The sequence below is a fragment of the Pongo abelii genome, chromosome 1, assembly GCF_028885655.2.
Source record: "Pongo abelii isolate AG06213 chromosome 1, NHGRI_mPonAbe1-v2.0_pri, whole genome shotgun sequence".
In the NCBI taxonomy this organism is placed as follows: domain Eukaryota; kingdom Metazoa; phylum Chordata; class Mammalia; order Primates; family Hominidae; genus Pongo; species Pongo abelii.
The window spans coordinates 101304171-101331156 of NC_071985.2; the positions used below are offsets into that span (position 1 = coordinate 101304171).

At 44.8% G+C, this 26986-nt stretch overlaps 1 protein-coding gene and 2 non-coding genes across 3 annotated transcripts; 2 read left to right on the plus strand and 1 right to left on the minus strand.

The window, feature by feature from the left end:
- Positions 1–429: 429 nt before the first annotated feature.
- Positions 430–598, minus strand: LOC112130812 (U1 spliceosomal RNA). The gene has a single exon (XR_002913020.2). It is a non-coding gene; the product is annotated as a U1 spliceosomal RNA (small nuclear RNA).
- Positions 599–16746: 16148 nt separating this feature from the next.
- Positions 16747–26912, plus strand: LOC129057814 (uncharacterized). Its single transcript, XM_054548799.1, has 5 exons — positions 16747–16989; positions 19615–19692; positions 21310–21365; positions 25863–25936; positions 26419–26912. The coding sequence occupies exons 1-5, from the start codon at positions 16747–16749 to the stop codon at positions 26910–26912; spliced, it is 945 nt and encodes a 314-aa protein (XP_054404774.1).
- Positions 17283–17446, plus strand: LOC112130802 (U1 spliceosomal RNA). Its single transcript, XR_002913009.2, has one exon. It is a non-coding gene; the product is annotated as a U1 spliceosomal RNA (small nuclear RNA).
- Positions 26913–26986: the final 74 nt, after the last annotated feature.

Consider the following 26986-nt stretch of genomic DNA (forward strand, 5'->3'; position numbering starts at 1 on the left):
CTGAGTATTCGCTGGCCGAGGCAGGAGAATAGCTTGAACGCAGGAGGCAGAGGTTGCAGTAAGCCGGGATCCCACCATGCACTCCAGTGGAGTGTTTGCTGTAGATAAATGTTTACAATGGGCTCCCATAGGGAAAAGAAAAGCTTAGTTTTATTTCTATAGAACAAAAAAAAGTTAAGAGATTAGTAGAGACGGGTCCGCCATATTTACCCACACTGACATCAAACTCCAGAGCGGTATTAACATAAAGTTATCAAGGCATCTCAGCACAGACTGCTGAGATTACAAGCGTGAGAACCAACCACTACCTGGAAAAATCTTTACTTTGAGCATAAGTTACAGACGGGAATAAACATCTGTTTATTAGTTCATACTAACGCTTGGTATACGCTTCCACAGCAAACAAAATCTACTCTTAAAACAACAATCCAGGAGAAAGCGCAAACCCAGTCCCCCACTGCCACAAATTACGCAGTCGCGTTTCCCACATTTGGAGAAATCGCAGGGGTCAATACATCCCAAAGTCCAATGGGCAAGCTTCGCTCTGGAAAAAGAACCTTCGTGATCATGGTATGTAATGAGTTCACACACCTCCGCCCCGCCACAGCCTCATATGCCTCACCCTTTACATGCACGGTCACTTGCCTCACGCGCATCTCGGAGCCATCCTAGCCCTGACACACAGCTGCGACTCTCGGGTCCGACCAGCGGTCCCAGACTTGCTCCCACGGCACGGGAACTCTTTCGTGGCGAAGCAGCAGGTGGCGAAGCAGCAGACCCTGCGCTGCCTTATCTACACAGAAATCGCCGTCTCCGTGATGTCACCGACAACGCCTTCCCGGTCCCCATCTGCTCTTCCGCTTCACCCAACACCACCCAGCGGACCAACCCGCTGCCGGAACCCGCGGGGGAAGTGACTTATGCCTCTCCCTTCTTTACCTCCTGTCCCCACCTCGTCTCCCGCAATGAAGCAGCTACTTAATCTGTGTCCTGTGGAGGTCCCCTTTGGCGGCCAGCTGGAAGGCCGTGCACCCTTCTTTAAATAATGGCTTTCAATGAGCAGACTAGAACGCTTAGGATTACAAAGGAAACCGATTCCTTTCAAACCTGGTTATCTTTGTGATGTGGCACTGTGTGCATATCTTCGTTAAAACGCATTAAAGGCCACTGCACTCCACCCTGGGCGACAAGAGGTGACTGTGTCTCAAAAAAACCAAAAATACTCCCCCTCCCCCCAAGCATTAGACGTCAAGGCTGGCAGGGATGTCTGTTCTCTTGAAAGTTCAATATCAAAATACTTGGAAATTAAACTAAAATAGTAGAAGCAAGAACAAAAATTAAGTTGAAGATAATGTCAAGAATATTTCCCACAAACCAAAATAAGAATGTAAAAACAGGAGAGAAATGTTCAGGAAGGCAGATGTCCAAGGTCCAAACGCGATTAGCATGCATTTCAGAAAGAGGATAGAAAAAAATCAGTACAATAATTCAAAACACTTTCCATACCAATGGATTGAAACTACAGTGAATTTAAAGTATTGAATAATTATATTGAACTTTCAAGAGAACAGACATCCCTGCCAGCCTTGACGTCTAATGCTTTGGGGGTGAGGGGGGAGTGTTTTTGGTTTTTTTGAGACACAGTCACCTCTTGTCGCCCAGGGTGGAGTGCAGTGGTCTTTAATGCATTTTAAAGAAGATATGCACACAGTACCACATCACAAAGATAATCAGGTTTGAAAGGAATCGGTTTCCTTTGTAATCCTAAACGTTCTAGTCTGCTCATTGAAAGCCATTATTTGAAGAAGGGTGCATGGGCTTCCAGCTGGCCGCCAAAGGGGACCTCCACAGGACACAGATTAAGTAGGTGCTTCATTGCAGGAGACAAGGGGAGGGGACAGGAGGTAAAGAAGGGAGAGGCATAAGTCACTTCCCCGCCGGCTCTGGCAGTGGTTTGGTCCGCTGAGTGCTCCTTTCTTGTAAGCAGTTCTTGTTTCGTATTTTCACTATCTCTGACACTATTAACTGTGAGATTTTTTTTTCTTCTGTACACAAAAATGTTTGTTTCAATAGTGAAGCATGAGTCAGGGTGGTGGCTCATGCCTGTAATTCCAGTACTTTGGGAGGCCACGGCTGGCAGATCACCTAAGGTCAGGAGTTCAAGATCAGCCTGGCCAACATGGTGAAACCCTGTCTCTACTAAAAATACAAAAATTAGCCAGGGGTGGTGGTGGGCGCCTGTAACCTCAGCTATTCGGGAGGCTGAGGCAGGAGAATTGCTTGAACGCAGGAGGCGGTGGTTGCAGTGAGCCGAGATCGCGCCACTGTACTCCAACCTGGGCGACAGAGCAAGACTCCATCTAAAAAAAAAAAAAGTGAAGTATGTATCTTCTACAGTATACTCTTCCAACTTATCAGATTCTGTCATTGACATAGGATGTTGCATCATTACTTGTGTAAGGGGTTTAACACTACTATTATATATAATATATATGTAATATATATTATATATATGTAATATATATGTAATATATATTATATATATGTAATATATATTATATATATGTAATATATATGTAATATATATTATATATATGTAATATATAGTGTATATATATATATATATAACACTAAGGTTTATTAAAACAACTCTCAGTAAACAGATGCCCCTGATGTTCCAACAAAATAACCTACTATTATTAGAAACCAAATAAACTCCTCCTCCTATGTGGAAGAAAGTAAACAACTTCTGGCTTGTCATGGTGGCTCATGCATGTAATCCCAGCACTTTGGGAGGCTGAAGCGGGTGATCATGATCACCTCAGTTTAGGAGTTCAAGACCAGCCTGGCCAACATGGTGAAACCCCTTCTCTACTAAAAATACAAAAATTACAGTGCGCCTGTAATCCCAGCTACTTGGGAGGCTGAGGCAGGAGAATCACTGGAACCTGGGAAGTGGAGGTTGCAGTGAGCTGAGATCATCCCACTGCACTGCAGCCTGGGCAACAGAGCGAAACTCCGTCTAAAAAAAAAAAAAAAAAGATAAACAATTCTGGAACAGTTTGAAAAAGCAATTTAAGTGAAAATGAAACTAAAAAGGGTAAAAAGAAAAAGGAGGGAATTGTAGAAAATAACCTATATGTGATGATCTATTTTCAATTCTAAGTGGCTTGGTATAGGTTTAGGCAGGCTACCTGGAGATAAAGAAATAAAGAAGCAGAATGTACTGAGCAACCCCCTCCACCTTCCTTCTTTCCCTTTCACCCAGTGGCCAGGCATCTATCGGTGGGGACCCCCTCATCTACTCCTTCCCCACTCCACCAAGAAATTTAGTTTAAGCTAGCTTGCAACATAGTTAATTGTACACTTTCTTATTAGCTAAGTGCAGCCACTAGGGCCATAAGTCAAATGTTTGAAAAATCCTGAGAGTCATGACGCTTTGTGCAATAAAATGCAGCAGAAAGACCCTAAAGAATGTACTTGAAGAACAATCAATAGGTGATGTCTAGGAAGATTGTGGAAGGCTAGTACTCAGCCTATGAGGAACTGGGGGAGGGACCTGTGCACTAGGGCATAAATTGCTTGTTGAAACTCTGCTGGGTGTGCCTGCATGCCAAACACCCGATCTTGCAAGAACATCATTAAAAGTCTCACTTCCGCTGTTCTCTGGGTCTCTGAGTTCATTGTTTGGGTTTAGATGGGTGAATTTGTTTCTCACAAACTTGATTGGATTGAAGGATGAAAGTATTGATCCTGGGCATGTCTGTGAGGGTGTTGCCAAAGGAGATTAACATTTGAATCAGTGGGCTGGGGAAGGCAGAACCACCCTAAATCTGGTGGGCACAATATAATCTGCTGCCAATGAATACAAAGCAGGCAGAAAAACACGAGAAGGCAAGACTGGCCTATCTTGCCAGCCTACATCTTTCTCCTGTGCTGGATGCTTCCTTCCGTGGAACATCAGACTCCAAATTCTTCAGTTTTGAGACTTGAACTGACTCTCCTGCTCCTTAAGCTTGCAGACAGCCTATTGTGGGACCTTGTGATTGTGTAAATTAACACTTAATAAACTCCTGGCCAGGCGCGGTGGCTCATGCCTGTAATCCCAGCTCTCAGGGAGGCAGGGGCTGGAGGAGAGCTTGAGCCCAGAAGCTTGAGACCTGCCTGGGCAATATAGCAAGACCCCATTCTCCACAAAAAGGAAGAAAAAAAAGACAAAAAAATTAAGTGTAATACTTAATAAACTCCTTTGTATATCTATCCTATTAGTTCTGTCTCTCTAGAGAACCCTGACTAATACAGAGTCACATAAAAATATGAGCCTCAGGCCAGGCACAGTGGGTCATGCCTGTAATCCCAGCACTTTGGGTGGCTAAAGTGGGTGGATCACGATCACCTGATGTTAGGAGCTCAAGACCAGCCTGACCAACATGGAGAAACCCCGTCTCTACTAAAAATACACAATTAGCCAGGTGTGGTGGCACATGCCTGTAATCCCAGCTACTCAGGGGGCTGAGGCAGGGAATCACTTGAATCTGGGAGGCAGAGGTTGCGGTGAGCTGAGATCACACCATTGCACTCCAGCCTAGGCAACAAAAGAAAAACACTGTCTCAAAAAAAAAAAAAAATGCCTCAAAGAAGGCCATATGGTTGAAGTTTATATGCAGCACATAAAGGAATAACTAGGCTTAGAGTTCTTAGGGGGTGGTGGCCACAGGTTATGGAAGGTTGAGGGGAGGAAAGACATGGTGAGCAAAGGCTGTGTTGTGATGCAGATGAAGTCTCTCAAGAAGCAGCCCTCTATCAGATGTGGTGGCTCATGCCTGTAATCCCAGCACTTTGGGAGGTTGAGGTGAGCAGATTATTTGAGGTCAGGATTTCAAGATCAGCCTGGGCCAACATGGCAAACCCCATCTGTACTAAAAATACAGGCTGGGTGCGGTGGCTCACGCTTGTAATCCCAGCACTTTGAGAGGATGAGGCAGTTGGATCATGAGGTCAAGAGATCAAGACCATCCTGGCTAACATAGTGAAACCCTGTCTCTACTGAAAATACAAAAAAATTAGCCAGGCATGGTGGCAGACACCTGTAGGTAGTCCCAGCTACTAGGGAGGCTGAGGCAGGAGAATGGTGTGCACCCAGGAGGCAGAGCTTGCAGTGAGCCGAGATCGCGCCACTGCACTCCAGCCTGGCTGAAAGAGCAAGACTCTGATTCAAAAAATAAATAAATAAATAAATAAACAAATAAATAATAAATAAATTAGCCTGGTGTGGTGGTGGGCACCTGTGATCCCAGCTACTTGGGAGGGTGAGGCATGAGAATCGCTTGAACCCAGGAGGCAGAGGTTGCAGTGAGCCAAGATTGCACCACTGCGCACTCCAGCCTGTGTGACAGAGTAAGACCCCGTTTCAAAAAAAAAAAAAAAAGCTTCTCTGTCAGACCTTTAAAAGTATGAGACCTTTTGTTTCCTTTTCCTGTGAGTTAATCTTACCTGGATCCAGATAAAGCAGACAAGAAGGTCTCAGAGAAAGCCTATTTGCAGTTGATGTTTACTTCCTCTACACATGCTAATCTCCCTGACAAAAGGACAGCTTTTCATAGGTATTTCTGTGACTGTGTTACCTATTGCACTGCCTACATCACTTACCTGGACCTCTACCCAGATGTTGTTGCCCATTGCAGTGCCTATGTGACATGGCTGAATTCCTACTCACCTTTAACTCTGCTTATTTTTAAGAAACAGGATGTCTGTGGTCAGAAGTTTCTTCTTGGGACTAAACCAGCCGAAGTTGGTGAAATCCATGATGGCAGCTTACGCAACCTCTGAAAAACATCTAGCTTTATTTTAATCCAATTTCCATGCTAAATAGCACTCCCATCAGCCCATGACAGTTGACAATCACTGTGACAATGAACAGAAGAGACCAAGAGAGGACAGAAATGAAGTGGCTCCTTGATTCTAGCAAAATCTCCATCCCTTCCTAACAAAAGCATGAATATTCCTCACCTTGCTCATTCCCTTCATTAAAGATCCTCTATATTTGTAACTTCCTGGTTCTCAGTAGCTCAGAAGGTGATTTGCAAGCTATACTACTTCTCCAATTCCATGCTATGCTCCTACTTCTCCAATGCGATTGAATAGAGCCTGCGCTGCTTGACGCTCACCCTTGGTTTCATACATTGGCTTTGCAATACTAAACAGGAAAGAGTCCCTTTTTGGGGTGAGACCCCCTCAGTAACATCTGCAGCCCCTCTAAATAGCCATCTCAAAATATACCAAAGGAGTGTATTTTGGGGTGGCATATTTCGGGTTTCCCACATGGCTAAGCGAACATATAGGATTCTTGCTGAACGCAGGGTGATCAGACATCACCTAGCAGATGGTGAAGGATGAGGAGCCCTATTAGATATTATGAGTGATCAGCTATTGAAGATGGGGAATTCTGGTGAAATTGACTGAGAAGGATTCTTGCTGAGATTGAACAATGCAGAGAGGAACACAGAAGCTCAATAGTTGAGGCCTAGTGAGAAGAGGACTCAGAAGAGCCTGATTAGAGTTTGACCAAGGAGATGTCAACCTGAAATAATTGAAAGGTTCAGAATTCAGTGTTAAAAATTTATTCATTCTGCTTGTGGGAACTAATGGTAAAAATTAAAAAAGAGTTTATTCAAACTAAAATCTGGGAATAGCCAATCAGGGCACACAGAGTCCAGAGAAATGGGGTCAGTGCTGCAAAGTCAAAAGTCAAGTTCTTGCTTACATAGAAAGAAAAAAAATTTAATAGGATCACAACATTTTCTATACAAGGCTGCTTTAAGAGTTACAAAAAATTAATTAGTTGCAGAATTGTTTTGTTTTGTTTTGTTTTGTTTTGTTTTTTGTTCTGAGAGGGAGTCTCACTCTGTTACTAAGGCTGGAGTGCAGTGGCATGATCTTGGCTCACTGCAACATCTGCCTCCTTGTTTCAAGTGATTCTCCTGTCTCAGCCTCCTGAATAGCTGGATTACAGGAGCCCACCACCATGCCCAGCTAATTTTTTGTATTTTTAGTAGAGATGGGATTTCACCATGTGAGCCAGGCTGGTCTCAAACTCCTGACCTCAAGTGATCCACCCGCCTCAGCCTCCCAAAGTGCTGGGATTACAGGCATGAGCCCCACTGTGCCCGACCTTTTTCTCTTTCCATACTACTTGTTTTCTTTCTTTATAGCTGGCTCACATTTCCTTTTCAATTTAAAGGAGTGTATTTAACATTGCATCTTAAGACAATGCAACAGCCATGAAGTCTTTATGAGAGCAAGGTAAGAAGGAAGTTAATCAATAATGAAAATCAGCAGTGAAGAGGGAAGCAATCTTCCCTGGCACCCTTCAGTAATTTATATAACATGTTAGAAAGCAATGCATGTGGTCAGGTGCAGTGGCTCATGCCTGTAATCCCAGCACTTTGGGAGGCTGAGGTGTGTGGATCACAAGGTGAGGAGATCGAGACCATCCTGGCTAACATGGTGAAACCCCGTCTCTACTAAAAACACAAAAAATTACCTGGGCATGGTGGTACGCACCTACAGTCCCAGCTACTAGGGAGGCTGAGGCAGGAGAATGGTGTGAACCCGGGAGGCTGAGGTTGCAGTGAGCCGAGATCATGCCACTGCACTCCAGCCTGGACCACAGAGCAAGACTCCACCTCAAAAAAAAAGAAAAAAAAAAGAAAACAATGCATGTAAGGAAGAAGGCCAATGTATAATCAGAGAAACAAACGTTACAACTGCCTAGTTTACAGGTGCCTCTCATGTGACTTAGACTCCATACTCACATTTTCTTTTCTTTTTTTTTTTTTTTTGAGACAGAGTTTCACTCTTGTTGCCCAGCCTGGAGTGCAATGGTGTGATCTCAGCTCACTGCAACCTCTGCCTCCCAGGTTCATGCAATTCTCCTGCCTCAGCCTCCTGAGTAGCTGGGATTACAGGCATGCATCACCACACCCAGCTAATTTTGTATTTTTAGTAGAGATGGGGTTTCTCCATGTTAGTCAGGCTGGTCTCGAACTCCTGATCTCAGGTGATCTGCCTGCCTTGGCCTCCCAAAGCACTGGGATTACAGGTGTGAGCTATGGTGTCTGGCCCATACTCACATTTTTTTAAGGCTCAAAATAATTTGGAGTTCCAACAACTTACATCTTAAATTACTTATTTTCACAGAAAGAATCTTTGTCAGTTGTCACTCACTGATTTCTCCAAAGACCGTAGTCCTGTCCAGTGATCCTACCCAAGACAGTAGGTCTCTCTAGTAACTATAGTTTTCCTTTCCCATTTCAATTTCCATTCCAATTGACTGAATTGTGAACACCAACTCCCATACTTAAATGTTGAAGCCCTAATCCCCAATGTGATGGTTTATGCAGCTGGGGCCTTTGAGAGGTAATCAGGTTTAAAAGAGGTTATGAGAGTGGGGTCCTCATGCTGAGATTAATGCCATTATAAGAAGAGACACTAGAAAGCTTGCTCATCTGCCTTCCCCCCGGTGCACAAAGAAATGGTCACATGGGCACACAGTGAAACTACAGCCACTTACAGGCCATAGCAAGAGATCTTAGAAAGAAATCCGCTTTGCTAGCACCTTTATCTTGGACTTCCCAACTTCTAGAAGTGTGAGAAATACATTTCTATAGTTTAAGCCACTTGGTGTATGGTATTTTGTTATGGCAACCTGAGCAGACTTATACAACAATTCAGTCCTAGAGGCAATACTACTTCTCTGCTGATTCCAGATTCTGAGCGCCTCTCTGTCCTTTGTTGGGTTATTTTGATCCTGTCCATATATTTATAAATATTCTGTTCATAAAACTCTCTGTAGGCCAGATGCAGTGGCTCACGCCTGTAATCCCAGCACTTTGGGAGGCCAAGGTGGGCAGATCACGAGGTCAAGAGATCAAGACCATCCTGGCCAACACAGTGAAATGCCATCTCTACTAAAAATACAAAAAATTAGCCAGGCATGGTGGCGGGTGACTGTAGTCCCAGCTACTTGGGAGGCGAGGCAGGAGAATGGCATGAACCCGGGAGGTGGAGCTTGCAGTGAGCTGAGATTGAGCCACTGCACTCCAGCCTGGGGGACAGAGTGAAACTCCCTCTCAAAAAACAAAAAACAAAAAACAAAAACAAAACTCTCTTTAAATCACACATCCGAGTGTGCCCCTTGTTTCCCATCAAAGCCAAGACTGATCTGAGATGATTTCTTAAGGTCAGGTTAATGTCTTAATCCAGTTGTGCTGCTATAACAAAATACCACAGAGTGAGTAACTTATAAACAACAAAAATTTATTGCTCACAGTTATGGAGGATGGTCAGTCTAAGATCAAGTTGCCAGCAGGTTCAGTGTCTAGTGAAGGCCCATTCCTCTGTCACCCAGGCTGAAGTTCAGTGTTGCAAGCTTGGGTCCCTGCAACCTTCTCCTCCCAGGCGGAAGTAATCCTCCCAACTCAGCCTCCTGAGTAGCTGGGACCACAGGTGCTCACCACGATGCCTGGCTAATTTTTTTTTTTTTTTTTTTTTTTTTTGGTAGAGATGGGGTTTCACCATGTTTCAGGCTGGTTTCAATCAGGACTCAGGCAATCTGCCAGCCTCCTGAAGGAGTGCTGGGATTACAGGCATGAGCCACTGTGCCCACCCCCTAAATTCTACTAATATATATGCATAATTAAATAGTTACCAGCCATTATTTTCTGATACTTTGGCAATTGTTTGAAAGAGTTTATCTAAAGACCTGGAATCCATAGAAGGAGTCTCTGTGTTAAGAGGTTGTTCTTATTTTGCAGACGAAGCCTCCAGGTAGCAGGCTTCAGAAAGAATTGATTATAAATATTTCTTATCAGACTTAAAGAGGTGCCTAGATTAGGGAAAAGACCTGGAAAGGGATTCCCTATAGCATGTAGACTTTCCCCACAAGAGACAACTTTGTAGGGACATTTCAAAATATGATAAAAAATATATTTTAGGGTAAAATATTTTTATTTCTTTCAGGGCCTGCTATCTGTCATGTAATGCTACACTAGAGTCAGGCTGGAATTTGGTGTCTTATTGCTACAAAAAGTCTTAAGATCTCTGTTGTAATGCCAGTTGTGCCTGGTCAGATGTGCTGGTCAATTGAGCCTGAATTCCAAAGGAAGGAGGGTATAATGAGGCATATCTGACCCCTACTTTTCATCATGGTCTGAACTAGTTTTTCAGGTTAACTTTGGAATGACCCTGGCTGAGAGGAGGGGTGCATTCAAATAGCTGAGGGGCTTGGAATTTTATTTGTGGTTTACCCTATAGAAAGTATGTTTCCAATACTACCTGGACAATGCGTCTCCCTGTCAGTATCCAGGGAATGGCACCTGGATCAAGCATTTAGTATTCAGTTGCTACACTCTCACCTAATCCCTCATTTTCAATATTTTGCCATGTTTTCCAGTAATCTAACTGGCCACCATGTCACAGACTTTATGGTCTCCAAAGGAGATCCCTCCATTTCATGTTTTGTGATTTGAGCAACAGACTAGAATCTACTTGAAATTTTCAAATGGTCTTTGACTTGGGCTTTCCAATTTTGCTCTACTTCACAGTGTTTTCTTGGTTATACACAAGTGAGATGATCCAGTCATTTGTTAAGGGCCTCAAATAAGACATACCCTAGATTTTTTTTTTTTTGTTTGTTTGTTTTGTTAAATTGGGATTATTTTGTGTCTTTGGAGAATATAAAATACTAATATGAGGTAAGCACTAAGGTTCTGAGATGGCCGTGGAAGAGATGACAAAGCCCATCACCATGCCTGAGAGTGCCCAATCATCTCTGCGGGGGCCACATATTTTTGTATTACACTGTATTTGAAATAACAACAACAAAAAAACCCTTGAAGATTCATAAAATTGGACAGCTGTCTTTGTAACAATTCTAGTGGTAAAACCAGTAAGGATGGCTCATTTGTAACCCATCTGAGCAACCTCTCTGGTTTCATAGATACGTTTTCTCTCTGACATTGAATGGCTTTCAACTTTAAGCGGAATGCTACATCGCAAAGATAAACAGGTTTGAAAGCAACTATTTTTCTTTGTAATCCTAAACGTTCAAGTCTGTGCATTAAAAGACATTATCTGAAGAAGGGTGCACAGGCTTCCTGTTGGCCGCCAGAAGGGCTGTCTGCAGGACACAGATCAAGTACCACACTCTTTGGGGGAGACCAGGTGCGGGGTCTCTCCTAACTTCCTCAAAGGACAATGGCAGGAGAAAAAGGAGGAAGAAGCAGACGTCACTTCCTCTGCCAGCTCTGGCAGCCGGTTGACCGGCTGAGTTGGCAGAGAGTAGGGCAGAAGAGCAGAAGGGGACTGGGAAACGCGCTGTTGGAGACATCACTGATAGGGCGATTTCTTTTTTTTTTTTTTTTTAATTTCTTTTTTCTTCTTTTATTATTATTATTATTATTATTATTATTATTATTATTATTATACTTTAGGTTTTATGGTACGTGTGCGCAATGTGCAGGTAAGTTACATATGTATACATGTGCCATGCTGGTGCGCTGCACCCACCAACTCGTCATCTAGCATTAGGTATATCTCCCAATGCTATCCTTCCCCCCTCCCCCCACCCCACAACAGTCCCCGAAGTGTGATGTTCCCCTTCCTGTGTCCATGTGTTCTCATTGTTCAATTCCCACCTATGAGTGAGAATATGCGGTGTTTGGTTTTTTGTTCTTGCGATAGTTTACTGAGAATGGGATAGGGCGATTTCTATGTAGATGAGGCAGCGCAGGGGCTGCTGCTTCGCCACATGCTGCTTCGCCACGAAGGAGTTACCGTGCTGTGCGAGCGGTTCAGGACCGCTGGTCGGAACTGAGACTCCCAGCTGTGTGACGGGGTAGGAGGGCTTGGGGGTGCGCGCTAGGCAGGAGTGCGTGCCAGGCGTGATCTTGGCTCACTGCAAGCTCCGCCTCCCGGGTTCAGGCCATTCTCCTGCCTCAGCCTCCTGAGTAGCTGGGACTACAGGTGTCCGCCACCAAGCCCGGCTAATTTTTTGTATTTTTAGTAGAGATGGGGTTTTACCGTGTTAGCCAGGATGGTCTTGATTTCCTGACCTCGTGATCTGCCCGCCTCTGCCTCGCAAAGTGCTGGGATTACAGGCGTGAGCCACTGCGCCCGGCCAAAAAAGCCTAATTCTTACCAGATGGTACCGTGCAGTTTCAGGCTTTTGGTGTCCCAAACAAAGAACTCTACATGACACACACAAAGCAGCAAAGCAAAGCAAGTTTATTAAGCACAGTAACACTCTCAGAGTGGGGAGAGTGGGCTGACCTCTGGGAGATGAGAGCAGTAGTAGTTTGGTGTACTTTGGGTCTTTTTATGTGTGGCTTTTTTTTCTTCTCTTCACAAGGATGCCTAATCTTTTTTTCTTTTTCTTTTTTTTTTTTTTTTTTTTGAGATGGAGTCTTGCTCTGTCACCCAGGCTGGAGTGCAGTGGCACGATCCTGGCTCACTGCATGCTCTGCCTCCCAGGTTCACACCATTCTCCTGCCTCAGCCTCCCCAGCAGCTGGGACTACAGGTGCCTGCCACCACACCCAGCTAATTTTTTTGTATTTTTAGTAGAGATGGGGTTTCACCGTGTTAGCCAGGGTGATCTCGATCTCCTGACCTCATGATCCGCCCACCTCAGCCTCACAAAGTGCTGGGATTACAGGCATGAGCCACCGCGCCAGGCCAAGTATGCCTAGTCTTTAGCCAGGGTTTGCCATTTGATTGATAGGTGGGTTGCTTAGTTACTTTGGCCCCTGTGTGCTTGAACGTTGCCTCCATCCCATAATTTTAAGTACAGACATGATATGCAGTCCATATGCATGAGCTTTAATGAGCTGATTATCATATGAAGTCATGTTAAGGATACTTTTTCTCTCTAATGCACATGCCTATCTCTGAAGAGCTGCCCCTTTATTGGTTTGGATCTTGCTGGCCATGGGGTCCTTGCTTGCTAGTTTTTTTTTTTTAAGACAAGGTCTTGCTCTGTTGTCCAGTCTGGAGTGCAGTGGTGTGATCTTGGCTTACTGCAACCTCTGCCTCCTGGGTTCAAGCAATTCTCCTGTCTCAGCCACCTGAGTAGCTGGGACTACAGGAGTGCACCACCATGCCTTACTATTTTTTTTGTATTTTTAGTAGAGAAGGGGTTTCACTATGTTGGTCAGACTGGTGTCGAACTCCTGACCTCAGGCGATCCACCTGCCTTGTCCTCCCAAACTGCTGGCATTACAGATGTGAGCGGCTGTGCCCGGCCTTGCTTGCTTTTTTAAATCTTACTTTTTGTTTTGGCTGCCCAACTTCTGCCTTTTATCTTACTTCTTGCTCTCCCACCCCATCACCTTGCTTCTGTTTCTGCTTTTACTCATTCTGCCTTTTATCCTACTTCCAACTCCCTCTGCTGTTCCCCTGCCTCATAACGGCAGTTAGTGGGGGAGGGGTTTTAAGGGGGCGTGTCTGACCTCCTACCCTGCCACAGCCAGAAACAGCTTTCAAGGTTTCTCTGCGGTCCTGTCAGCCAAGAGGGAGTCTGTTCAGTTGGTTGTAGGGACTAGGGCTTATTTGTATTTCTCACCTGACAAGGGAAGGCTGGATTAATGCAGATTCTCTGCAGGTGTAAATTTCCCCTATAAAAGACAGTTTTGCAGAGTTACTTCTGTTTGCTGGCTCTCTGACAGCCATCTTAAAATATGCCAACGAAATATATTCTGGGGTAAAATATTTTGATTTTTTCATCTATCTACAGCTTCACCATGCTGACAGCCTCCAGTCGAACCATACCTGAAGCCTTTCTTTTTAAAAAGCTTTCCCACTTTTCTGACTGCCTTCAAGTCTCTGCCAAAACACAAGTAACAGTGGCTGACTCCCTGCTATAGGAAGCTCAGAATAAATAGCCTTTCCTTTTTTTTCATTTGGTTGGTCTTCGTTTATTTGCAGAAGCTTCAATGTAGAGTTGACAAGGACTCCATCTTTGACCAAACCTTAGTAGGTTCCTCTGAGCCCTTTTCTCTATTAGTTCTTGGCCTGCCAAGTCCAGTTTTAGAAAAGAATATTGTTGAGCCTAGTTTAGCAAGAGTCCTCCCAACCACCTTTGATAGCTAATCAAGTTCCTCTTAGTAATTTTCCATCCACTGACTTTCTTATCTTGCCGATTGGCTATAAATCTTCAACTGTTCTTGCTGATTTGGAGTTGAGCTCGGTTTTCTGCTGGTCTCTCTTGCCTACTGTAGTACATACAATAAAATCCATCTCATGCTTTTAACAAGTGTCCTGTGTAGTCCCTCAGAAACTACTTTTGCAAAATTTTGACAATAAGAGAAATCTAACATGGCTGACTCCACTTTGGTTCTAGCCTCACAGGCTAGCTGTCTTTGCTCATTCCTGTGCAATTTCTCCCAAGCTATTTTTGGGAAAAATTGGGTTTATAGTTTAAATCAGGGGTCCCCAACCCCCAGGGCCACAAGACAGGTACTGGTCCATGGCCTGTTAGGAACCCAGCCAAACAGCAGGAGGTGAGCTGCAGGCTTTCAAGCATTACCACCTGAGCTCTGCCTCTTGTCAGATCAGCATCAGCATTACATGCTCATTGGAGCTTGGACCCTATTGGGAACTGCGCGTGTGAGGATCCAGATTGTGCACTCCTTATGAGACTCTAACTAATGCCTGATGACCTGAGGTGGAACAGTTTCATCCAGAAACCATCCACCACCCCCTTCCATGGAAAAATTGTCTTCCAGGAAACCAGTCCCTGGTGCCAAAAACACTGGGGACAGCCAAAAATGTTGGTTAAAATGATAACCTTCCCCAAAACTAAATTACCCCTGTAACACTAATGAAAGGCCACCAAGTCAGGAGGATGAAAGGGACCTGAATTCTGCTAAGATGTATGCCTCGTTAAATAATTACCAGCCATTATTGCAGAGGTCACAAGATTTGCAGCTTCCCCAATTACTGCTGTGAAGAACATCACTATTGTAGAACCTAAGATTGGCCTCTTGAGATGTCTCTTCAGGCTTTTACATTTCTGACTACTGGATGGCACCATTTGGCCCAAAAATCAACCAGTCCCTTAGCCCCCACCTAGAAGCTGGCTCAGTGTAGGAGGGCCATTTTCCACAACCCTATGATTTCATCCCCAACAATCAGCACCACCCAAGCCCTAGCCTCTTCCCCACCAAAGTGTCTTTGAAAAACCCCTTACCTCCAAGCCTTCAGTGAGATTGATTTGAGTAATAACTCTGTCCCCCACATGTCATGGCTGGCCTGTTTCAGTTAAACTCTTTACTGCAATGCCATGGTCTCCATGAATTGATTTTGTATGTACAGTGGGCAGGAAGAACCCATCAGGTGGTTACATCTGCAGGATGGTGCCAGTTCTTTCCACAAAGGCTGGTCAGATACCCAGAAAGTATTTCTCCACTACTACCTGGACAATGTGTCTCCCAGTCAGTCTCCAGGGAATGGAGCCTGGATCAAGTATTTTGCATTCAGCAGTTACTGCACTATCACCTAATCCCTCATTTTCAATATTTTGCCATGCCTTCCAGTGGTCTAACTGGCCACTATGCTACAGAATCTTTGGTTTATAGTCTTCAAAGGAGAACTTTCCATTCAATGTTTCATGATTTGAGCAATGGAATAGAATCTGATACTGGTGGGCTGGGGAAGGTCCCCAGACACTGGTGGGATCTCAACCCCAGCTGTGGTGTCCAGGCTCTTGACACCATCTAGAGAATCAAGCCAAGGATGAGTTAGCAAATAGTGAAAGAAGAGATTTATTGCAAAGCAAAAAGTACACACTCAAGAAAGGGGCGTTCAGGCATACCCGAGAGAGAACAATGGGTTCTAGGGTTTCATCTCGATAGGTTTCTTTAACCAAGGAGTGGAATAGTCATGAAAATTCCTGGGTAAAGGTGGAGATTTCTCGGAACTGTGGTGCCATCCATTTTTATATCAAATATTAGTCTCAGAACTGACATGGCACTGGTGGATGTGAGATTTATTATGTTAATGAGCATATAATGAGGGCCTAGGTAAAACCTACATCAAATCCAGCACCACATTGGGTCCAGTCAGTCTTAGCCAGCTTGGTCCACACCCTGGTTTTTCAGCATCTTATCAGCCCATAGCCTCAAGTCATGTAAATCTGCTGCCTAGAATTTGTTATCCTGTGACCACCCTGTATTATTCCTGTCTCAAATCTACTTGTAAATATTCAAATGGTCTTTTACTTGGGCATTCCAACTTTGCTTACTTCACAGTGTTTCCTGCGTAATATATAAGAAAAGATGATCCAGACATTTGTTAAACATCTCAAATAAGATGTATCCCAGGTATTTTTGTCAAATTTGGATTATTTTGGTTTTGTCTTTGCAGAATATAAAAAACTAACATGAGGTATGCACTAAGTCTGGAGATGGCTGTGCAAGAGATGATAAAGTCCAACACCACGTTTGAGAGTGTCCAATCATCTCTTGTGGATCAGCATATTTTTCTACAATACTGAATTTGGGGAAAAAAAAAACAACATCAAAAAAAAAAAAAAAAAACTACAGGATTCATGAAACTGGACAACTGTTTTTATAACATTACCAGTGATAAAACCAGTAAGGAAGGCTGGTTTGCAGTCATCTGAGCAGTCTCTTTACTTTCATAAATATGGTTTCTTTCTCACATTGAACGGCTTCCAATTTCAACCGGAATGCTACATCCCAAAGATAAACATGTGAAGAAAACCGGTTTCTTTTGTAGTCCTATACGTTCTAGTCTGCGAATTAAAAGCCATTATTTGAAGACGGGTGCCCAGGCTCCATCCGGCCGTCGAAAGTTTGCTCTGCAACGCAGGCTAAGGACCAGGTTCTTTGGGCGAGAACAGATGCGGGAGCAGGAGGGAAAAAGAGAGAGGCAGATGTCACTTCCCCTTGCTGGCTCAAGCATTGGGTTGGTAGGCTGAGTAGCAGAAAGACAGACGGGGACTGGGAAAGGCACTGTTGGCGACATCACGGATAGGGTGACTTCTGTGTAGATGAGGCAGCGCAGGGGCTGCTGCTTCCCCACCTGCTGCTTCGCCACGAAGGAGTTCCCCTGCCGTGAGAGCGGGTTCAGGACCGCTGGTCGGAACTGAGAGTCCCAGCTGTGTGTCAGGGCTAGGATGGCTCAGGGGTGCGCGGGGCAAGCGACCGTGAGTGTAAAGGGTGAGGCGTATGAGGCTGTAGCGGGGCGGAGGTGCGATACCTCATATTTATGTTGCAGACAAGATACCATGAACATGAAGGTGATTTTCCCAGAGCGACGCTTGTCCATTGCACTCGGGATATGCTGACCCATGCGATTTCCCCAAATGTGGGAAATTCCACTGCATAATTTGTAGTAGTGGGGGACTGCGTTTGTGCTTTCTTCTGGTATTTTGTAGTTTCAAGAATAGGCTGTGCTCTAAGTGTTACTCTTTTGTATCATTGGTTTGTGGCTTGGTCGTGTTATTCTTACAGTGGAAGGCTGGGGAATAGAAAGTAAGATGTTTCTTCCCCGCCGGAGGAGAAATAGGGAGGGTCAGCCTTAAACACAAGCAAACTAGCACGAAGGCCGCACAGCTCTTCCTTTTCCACGCAGAGCTGCTTTTTGCAGAGATTGGTCCGTGGTCTCCAGTGTTTTGGATTCTCAAGCTCTGTGAGAATCTTCGTGTTTTTCTCTATCCCCCCAGAGTCACGTTTTACACAGCCTCTGCTTCTAACCGCAGCCCCTCAGGAGTTCATAGGATTTCTGTGCTAGCGGGGAATGTGTTCTAACCTCATAGAGCCAGCTAAAACTATGCAGAGGGGCGCTGTTCTTTGGGGTGAAAGCAGGGCCTTTGGGGCTTTTAGTGTCCCCGTTGGGTTGTAGACATAACACGCTTACTTTGTGGAGGGGAACGGCTTTACCGGCGCCCAGGTGCCCTAATGCAATTCCTCGAGGCCCGCAGGTCAGAACAGCAGTCTCACCTGTCTTGGCCGAAATATGCTGCGATCCTCCCTGAAATATAAGGCGGGAAGTTTTATGAGCAGCGGGGTCCAGTTTCCCTACTATCTCCTACCGTTTACATATCTAGTCTTTCTTCAGACTTTATTTAAATGGCAGCTTCTTGTTTGATGTCTCACTTCCACATCCTACATCCATTGCCAGGCAACTTTCTAGACAGCACCCCAACCCATCCTTCCCACCCCCAAGCAGCCCTTTCCTATTTCTGGAGCCAGTGTCCTCCCCGGTCCCTCTTTCTTCAGGCCCTCGCTTATCACCTTCATGGACAGAAAATACTTAGCTCTCTCTCAACCTGCAGTTTGCACCTGACACACGTCAGTACCCTGGCAAATTCCTTAATACCCCTTCTCAAATGGCACTGTAAATTCATCTGTTTTGAACTGACCTCACCTACTTCTGATCAACTGAGGTCAGGAGTTTGAGACCAGCCTGACCAACATGGTGAAACTCTGTCTCTACCAAAAATACAAAAAAAAAAAAAAAAAAAAAAGCATAAAAGCTGGATGTGGTAGTGTGTGTCTGTAATCCCAACTACTGGGGAGGCTGAGGCAGGAGAATTGCTTGAACCCAGGAGGTGGAGGTTGCAGTGAGCTGAGATCATGCCATTGCACCCCAGCCTGGGTGACAGAGCGAGGCACTGTCCCAAAACAAAACAAAACAACAACAACAACAAAAAACTAGTCCATCTGAGACATATTATTGGAGACAGTAGAATCCTGCATCCAACAGGCACTTGGTGCAGATCTGAACCCACTGAGTTATTGGCTCATGTTCCATCTGTTCTATTAAGTATCATGAGCAGAAATTGAGCTCTTTGGCTTTTACCCACTAAGTATGGCTATAGGACAGGTCTCTCTCTCTCTCTCTCTCTCATTTTTGCATCATTATTTTTTGCCATCAGTGTGGGTTTTTGGTTTTGATGTTATGAAGTGAATTTCTACGGACAATTTCTGTTGGGTGGTGTTGACAAGGATGCAGTCCCTGTTTGGTAATACATGACAGCTAATCTGCTCTGTGAGTCTTTTTTATTGTCTATTTATTGTCCTGAGAATAATGGTATTTCCTGATATTTGAGACTGCAGCAATGATAAGTTGTTCATATCTTGTCTTTCCAATGTTTGGTAAAAATTTTATGGGCCCAATAGTTGTGAATATCTGCAAGAGTGGCATCCCTGTTACAAGAGTTATCTTACTACTCAATGTCCCACCTCTCATCCAACTTCATTCCATAGGAGCTCTTGGCTTTAAAAAATTTACTATATCTAAAAGACATCTTAGTACAGGAAGGAAACTAAATCTGTAGCATTTAAGGAGCAGTTTTCTTTGATTGGTATATTCAGGTTTCTAACCATCTGAAAAATTCAAATACATGTCCTTTAAGGATTAAGTTTAAACCACACTACAGAAAGGAGAGAAAAGATTTATATGATCACATATAAGCAATGGAATCAGCAATATGAGCACTTTTCACAACTCTACAAATCAAATTTAATAATCTCCAGAACATTAAGAAAGGCACTGTTGGTGACATCACCGATAGGGCATTTCTCTGTAGATGAGGCAGCACAGGGCTGCTGTTTGCCATGGAGGATTTCCCGTGCTGTTGGAGCAAGTCCAGGACTGCTGGCTGGATGTGAGAGTCCCAGCTGTGTGTTAGGGCTAGGAGGGCTAGGGGTGGTTGGGGATTGGTGGGAGTGGTTCTCAGGGCAAGTGACCGTGTGTGTAAAGGGTGAGGCATATGGAGCTGTGGTGGGGCAGAGGTATGGGGACTGCCACTTACCTGATAGGGGAAATCCTATGGTCACCAGTAGTGGTTCATCCTAAGGTTGAGGCTCATCCATTGCATTCCAGATGTGCTGTTCTCTGTTATCTCCCCTAATGTGTGAAGCTCAGCTGCATAATTGAGCTTCACAGTACTTGACTGACTCCAAGGCCAGCAATAGATAGAGCCCTAGCAGATCCTTGATAATACTGTCTGAAAAGCTGGAGCCCTGAGGAATGAGTTCCAGAGACTCTCTCAACACAGTCTGCCCCTAGCAAGGGTAAGAGGAAAAAACAACAAATCCCTTTACTACCTTCTCTTTCCCCCTTACCATTTCTCTTTATTCAAGTTTTGTTAAGTTCCTGATTTCCCTTCAGTACAGCTGCAAGGTCACCAGCTATGCTTGCATTGCAAGACCTGTCACAGTTTGATTAGCTGCCTTTGTTCTGCTTCTGTAAGCCCTCTTGCCTGCCCCGTGAGTTTTGTGCCTTTAAATTCCCACTGTGCCATTCAAACTAGCCAACCCCCTTTCAGAAATGTGTATAAAAGTCAAGCCTTGTCTTTGTTCAGGGCTCAGCCTTTGGATTTTAATCTGCTGGGCCTGAGTGCATTCAATAAAATCCTCCTGTTTTACCCATTGGTCTCTCTGTTCTCCTGATTCCCACAACAGTAGTAGGGGACTGTGTTCACACTTTCCCCTGGTCCTTCATGGTATGAATAATAGACAGCCTTTTTTTTTCACCTATAGTCACAGGCTCGGTCTCACTGATTGTATGGTGTGGTCAGCTGTTTTTGTTTTTGTGAGACCTTGTTTTCTTGTTTACTGTCCTGGGACAGATGTCTATAGTCACTTGTTTCCTCAGGAGGCAAATTTCAGTCTCTCTGGGGGAGGTCTCTCATGTTAGCTGTGGTGGTACTTGGCAGGTGGAGCTCAGGGATCTAGGCTTCCCTGCTTTGTAGATTGCTCAATGGTCCCCAAGGCCTACTGGCTTCTAATACTACTTGAAAACCTTAGTGTTTATCCTCTGTCCCTAGTGTCACCTCTTACACAGCCTCTTTTTTCTGTTTGTCTTTTTCCCTGAGACAGGGTCTCACTGTATCTGGTGGCATCTTGGTTCAAGCAATCCTTCCACCTCAGCCTCTAGAGTAGCACAGGCACAAGCCACCATAGCCAGCTAGTTTCTGTTCTTGTTTTGTTGTTGTTGTTTTGTTTTGTTTTTTTAAGAGTTGAAGTTTCACCATGTTGCCCAGGTTGGTCTCAAACTCCTGGACTAAAGTGATCCATCCTGCCTCAGCCTTCTAAACTGCTGGGATTACAGGTGTGATCCATCACACCTAGCCAGACCCTGCTTTTCACTATAGCATTCATGGGAGTCTGTAGGATTTCTGTGCTGGGGGGAACGGGTACTCAGTCCATAGAGCCAAGGAGAAATTGTACTTGGGACTGGTGCCGATGGGTTGTAGACATAACATGCTTGCTCTTTGTAGGGGAAGGGCTTTGCTGGTGCCCTGGTGCCCCTGTGCCAGGGCATCAAGGCCTGCAGGTCAGAATGGCAGTCTCACCTATGTGTTTGTGTAATATGCAGCAATTCTCCCTGGAATATAAGACGAAAGGTCTTGTAAGGTTCTTACAAGTAAGAAGAAAAATTTCCCTGTAGCTTGTTTTGACAAAATTCAAAATTAATAATAACAGCCCAGCCTCTTGGATGACAAATGTCCTTTACATTTACAGACTGGAACTGCCCTGCTTGCCTCAGCTCCTCTATGCAGGTGCAGCCCTCGATTCCCTCCACAAAGGTCATTTCCTCCCTGCTTTCTCCAAAAGAGGGAGACAGTGGTTCTGCAGGACCACAGTGCTCAAGGCCTTCCAGGGCAAAAAATCTCAGAACAAGTTGCCCTGTCCTGCCTGTACCTCACCACTGACCTAGAAATAGGCTTTGCTAGGAGCAAAGTAGGGGGAAATGGTCGCTGGAGCTGGGGCCTGGGTACTGGGTTACATTTCTAACTCAGGATTAGAGGGGGCCAACCACCAAGAACTCAGGATTCTCAACCTCCAAAAGGACTCAGAGAGATGCAGAAACCAAGACAGGGTTCCTCTTTCAAGGAAGGAGACTTTTGAGGAAGACCCCAGGGCTCTGAAACAAAATTCAGATTTTTGCCCATCTGCAGCTTAATTGCACCTTAGCTGGTGCAACTTTGTCCTTCCCTTATGCTCAGGACAAAAAACAGTTCTTCTATAGGCTGGTCATTCTCTGGCCCCATACATCCTATTGGTCAGAAAATTGTTTTTTCTTTGGTTAACTGTGCTTTGGTCTGCACAATCTTTTTCTTTCTTGATCTGAAAACCACCCAACAGTCCCATATGTAGCTTGTTTGGATAAACCTACAAATGGTCTTAAAGCTTGAAACTTAATATTTGTTTTATCTGAGTTCCTTCCTCAGGAAAAGACCTTCAGGCCTGTCAAAAAAGCTATCAAAGAACTGAAATTCATCCAGACAGTGAGATGCTGGGACCCCTCATTCATCATGATGGCTTCCTTGCTCCTCCCTAGTTCCTGTTTTCTTACACATTGTTACATTTCTTCCCTGCCATCAAAACCTCTGGTTTTGGTTGGTCTTGGAGATGGATTTGAGACTTGAGTTCTCATCTCCCCTACTGCATCACCCTATTAAAGTGCCTTCCTTGGCTGTAATCATCTCGGTGATTGGCTTTCTCTGTGGCAACAAGCAGGAATCCCAGATCTTGGAATTTTGGCAAAGGAGTCTCCTGATAAAGGTGGGATGGATTCTACTGACCATCATCAGAATGATCAGACATTTGAAAGCTGTAATCTCAGGGTTGGGGTTTGGGTTGCCCTTGAGCCTTTTCCTTTGGCCTACCCATTAAAATCAGCCTAGCCAGGCCTGTCTTCAAGGTCCAGGGGTACAGTCAGGTCCTCCCGACACTTCTTGACACTTCCTTTGCCAGGTCAGCAGCCACCCTCCCCTTCCCTGTGACCTGCAGAAAAGCTTCAGGGGGCATTTATTCAATTTGCTCGGAGCCCATGAGGCACAGGTACACGGTGATGCTGTGGTTCCACTGCACCTGCCGCCCTCCTTGGTCTTCTTGCTGTCTCTGGCAGGAAGTAACATTCTGGGTGAGCTTGGATGCTGAAGACACCCAGGCAGGGAGGGTAGGGAAGAGCACCAGCTCCTTAGGTCTTGCACAGTAGGGATCCAAAAAAGGTCTTGAAGAAACAGAAAGGGAGCATTGGGAGTAGATCAAAGGGAAAGAAAGAAATCCTAGGAGATTTCCTATCTGAAGGCACCATGAAGAGAAAGTCCACCTCCTCTGGGCTGCGTCCTCCCATTGCAGGTGAACAAAGGTCCGGGCTCCATTGGAAACCAAGGCAGTTAACTTTGCCCTGACTCCTAGTGAGGAAGCCACACTTTGTACTCCCCTGTTTAGTGCTTGATCCTGTAGCACTTGATTGTCTCTCTTGGGCTTTCTACGGATTCCAGGGATGCAACTGAGAAGTTTGTTTTTAATGCACTTTTACTTGGAGTAAGAGTATTTTAGGCCAGGTGCAGTGGCTTACCCCTGTAATCCCAACACTTTGGGAGGCTGAGGTGGGCGGATTACTTGAGGTAAGGAGTTTGAGACCATCCTGGCCAACATGGTGAAACTGTCTCTACTAAAAATACAAAAATTAGCTGGGTGTGTTGGCACAGGCCTGTAGTCCCAGCTACTCATGAAGCTGAGGCAGGAGAATCCTGTGAACATGGGAAGTGGAAGTTGCACTGAGCTGATCTCAAAAAAAAAAAAGTATTTTAGAATCTTTTGGCAAAGGAAATGATTTCTGACAGGTTTTGCACTTAAGACATTCAGGTGTGAGGAAAACATGAAAACCACTATGCTAGGGAAGCAAATGCTGTTGAGAATGTCCCACAAACACAAATTGCACGTTAGCAGGTAGGTTTGACCCTCAGGTTGGGCACATTTTACTTTAAGCGCACTGTTGGTGGAAGTTAAGATGAATCTAGGACGTTGATTTATGTATGTGTGTGTGTGTGTGTGTACATATATATATATAGTATATATATACAGTATATATATGTGTATATATAGTATATATAGTATATATATATACACGTATATATGTGTATATATAGTATATATATATACAGTATATATATGTGTATATATTCTATATATACACATATATACTGTATATATATATACACATATATACATATATACACACATATATATACATATATATATATATGTGAGACAGCAACAGGGTCTTGCTATCTTGCCCACAGTGGTCTCCAACTCTGAGCCTCAAGGGATCCTCCTGTCTCTCCCTCCCAAAGTGCTGGGACTACAGGCATGCACCACCTCCTCCAGCCCTTTGTTTTTTTTTTTTGAGACAGAGTCTTGCTCTGTTGCCCAGGCTGGAGTGCAGTGGCACAATCTCCGCTCACTGCAAGCTCCTCCTCCCGGGTTCACCCCATTCTCCTGCCTCAGCCTCTGGAGTAGCTGGGACTACAGGCACCCGCCACCGCGCCCGGCTGTTTTTTGTATTTTTAGTAGAGACTTGGTTTCACTGTGTTAGCCAGGATGGTCTCAATCTCCTGACCTCGTGATCTGCCCACCTTGGCCTCCCAAAGTGCTGGGATTACAGGCGTGATCCACCCCGCCCTGTAGTCCAGCCCATTTTAATGTTATTAATTTAAATACACATTTCAAAAATTATATAACAAGTACAGGAAGCCCACTTTATGCCAGTTTTACAAAAGCAAAGTGGCAACATCCTAAAGCATTGAAAGAAATAAAGTTTTCCTAGAATTCTATGCCAAAATGAAAAATCTTTCAAGAATGTGACTGAAATGAGGATGTTTAAAGACATAGAAAAAAAATGAAAGAATTAGAGCCAGGTGCGGTGGCTCATGCCTGTAATCCCAGCACTTTGGGAGACTGAGGTGGGTGGATCATGAGGTCAGGAGTTCGAGACCAGCCTGGCCAACCCAGCCTGGCCAACATGGTGAAAACCCGTCTCTACTACAGATACAAAAAATTAGCCGGGTGTGGTGGGGTGTGCCTGTAATCCCAGCTACTCAGGAGGCTGAGGCAGGAGAATCACTTGAACTCGGGAGGTAGACATTGCAGTGAGCTGAGATCGCACCATTGCACTCCAATCTGGGTGACAGGGTGAGACTCCATCTCAAAAAAGAAAAAAAAAAAAAAAGAATTCAGCAACCCACACTACAAGAAATGCAAAAGGAGTCCTTCAGGCCTAAGAATAAAGATACCAGACAGAAATCTGGATCTACACAAAGAAATGGAGACTACTGGAAATTGGTATGTACATAGTTAAATATATATGTTCTTATTATATAAATCTTTTAAAATAATTTGACCAATTAAACAAAAGCAATAATAATGGATTCTGGGGTTTATAACATGGCTAAAATCAAATTACATGACGACACTAGCATAACAGCCAGAAGGGGAGGTAGAATGTCGTTAGATGGCACTGATAAAGATGTATTCTGAAAACCCTAAAGCCATCACTGAAAAAGCAAAAGCAGGAAAAGAAGTCAGGGAGCAGTGGACAAGAAGAAAGAAATAGTTACAGCTAATAAGCCAAAAAAGGAAAGAAAATGGAATGATATAAAAAATATGTAAACACTATGCTGGAGCAACTGCTCTCCAGGCCTCTACCCTATAGAAACACACCAGTGGCCAATGAGAAGTGTACAAGAATGAAGATTGCAGCATTATTTGTAATCTTACAATAATAGAGCCAATGTACTTTCAAAGATATATGAAAAGGGTTTTATTTATTTAACAAACACAAACAATTGTACAAACAAGCGAAGCAAGTCCTTTTGCCGAAAGGAACACAGAGGGTCATGATGATGCTACTCCTCCAGGGATTTCAGGGTTCCCAGACGCCTAGTTTTCTGTCTAGTTCTTCTGGAAGATATTATTCTTGGGGAGTTATAGGTCCTGGCGTTTGGAGCTCTTCCATGTTCTCTCTGAATTTTCCCCTCAGTTGCTCCCCATTCTGCTTCAACAACAACAACAACAACAACAACAAACAATTCTCACCTAAAGAAGATCCAGCCTGTGCCTCTGCACGAGACTTTTAGGAGGTCTAGATGTCTGTTCCACCGCTCCGCGGCTTCTTTCCCTGCTTTTGCTTTTCCCTTCCCCCGCTCCTGCCTTCCCGCCCCAGGACCCTACCACTGCTCAGTTGAGCCCCCGCGATTCCACAGCGCAGAAGGTGCACTGGAGGCCCTGCCCGTTTCCCTCCCCGGGGGATGCCTAGAAATCAACGTGAATAAACGCTTTGAAAAAAGAACATCCCCATGGAAAAATCTCATGATTTCTATTCTCGGGGTTCTTCAAGGGACTAAAAGCTAAAGGCGACGATGGCCCCGGGAGGTCAAGGCTGCAGTGAGCCGTGTTTGCACCACTGCACTCCAGCCTAGGCGACCAAGCGAGACCCTGTCTCAAAAACAAAACAAACAAACAAACAACAAAAACAACAACAAAAAAACAAATCAAAAGTTCTCCATGGTAAAATATTTCATGATTTCCATTTTCAGGGCTCTTCAAAGGACTAAAAGCTAAAGACGACAATGGATTAATTCAACAAGTCCTAGTCGTGCGCCCTGGTGAGTGCCAGACCCTGCTCCCCTTGAGGGGACCCATGAGCGATCCTCACCACGATCCCTGCCCTGGTGGAGCCCCCGTGCGGGACACAGGATCCGAAGATGGCAGCGGAAGTTCCGCAGTGGCCTCAAAAGTGACTGGGCAGGGTGGGCACAGGCTCCCTCACTGGGTGAGGGAGGCGCAAAGAACGGGAAGAGCCATCCCGGGAGCCCACCGGCCGTTCAGGTTCCCTTGGGCCTCCAGGCGGTTCAGGTCCGGGTCGGGGCCGGGGCTTTTCCGGGGGCTTCTGATGCAGGTGAGGGGCAAGGTCGTCCTGGTTCCAGAATCTCCCAACCTGCGGGTCTCCAATGAGACCAACACGATTCACCGCTCTAATCTCTCCAGTTTTCCAAAGCTTTGCACAGTTGTACTGTCCGGTGGGCTCTAAGGATGGGAGGGTTGGGGAGTGTTTGGTGAGTGCACCCTTCCTATAGCGCCCAGAAGAAGGTACACTGCGTGTCT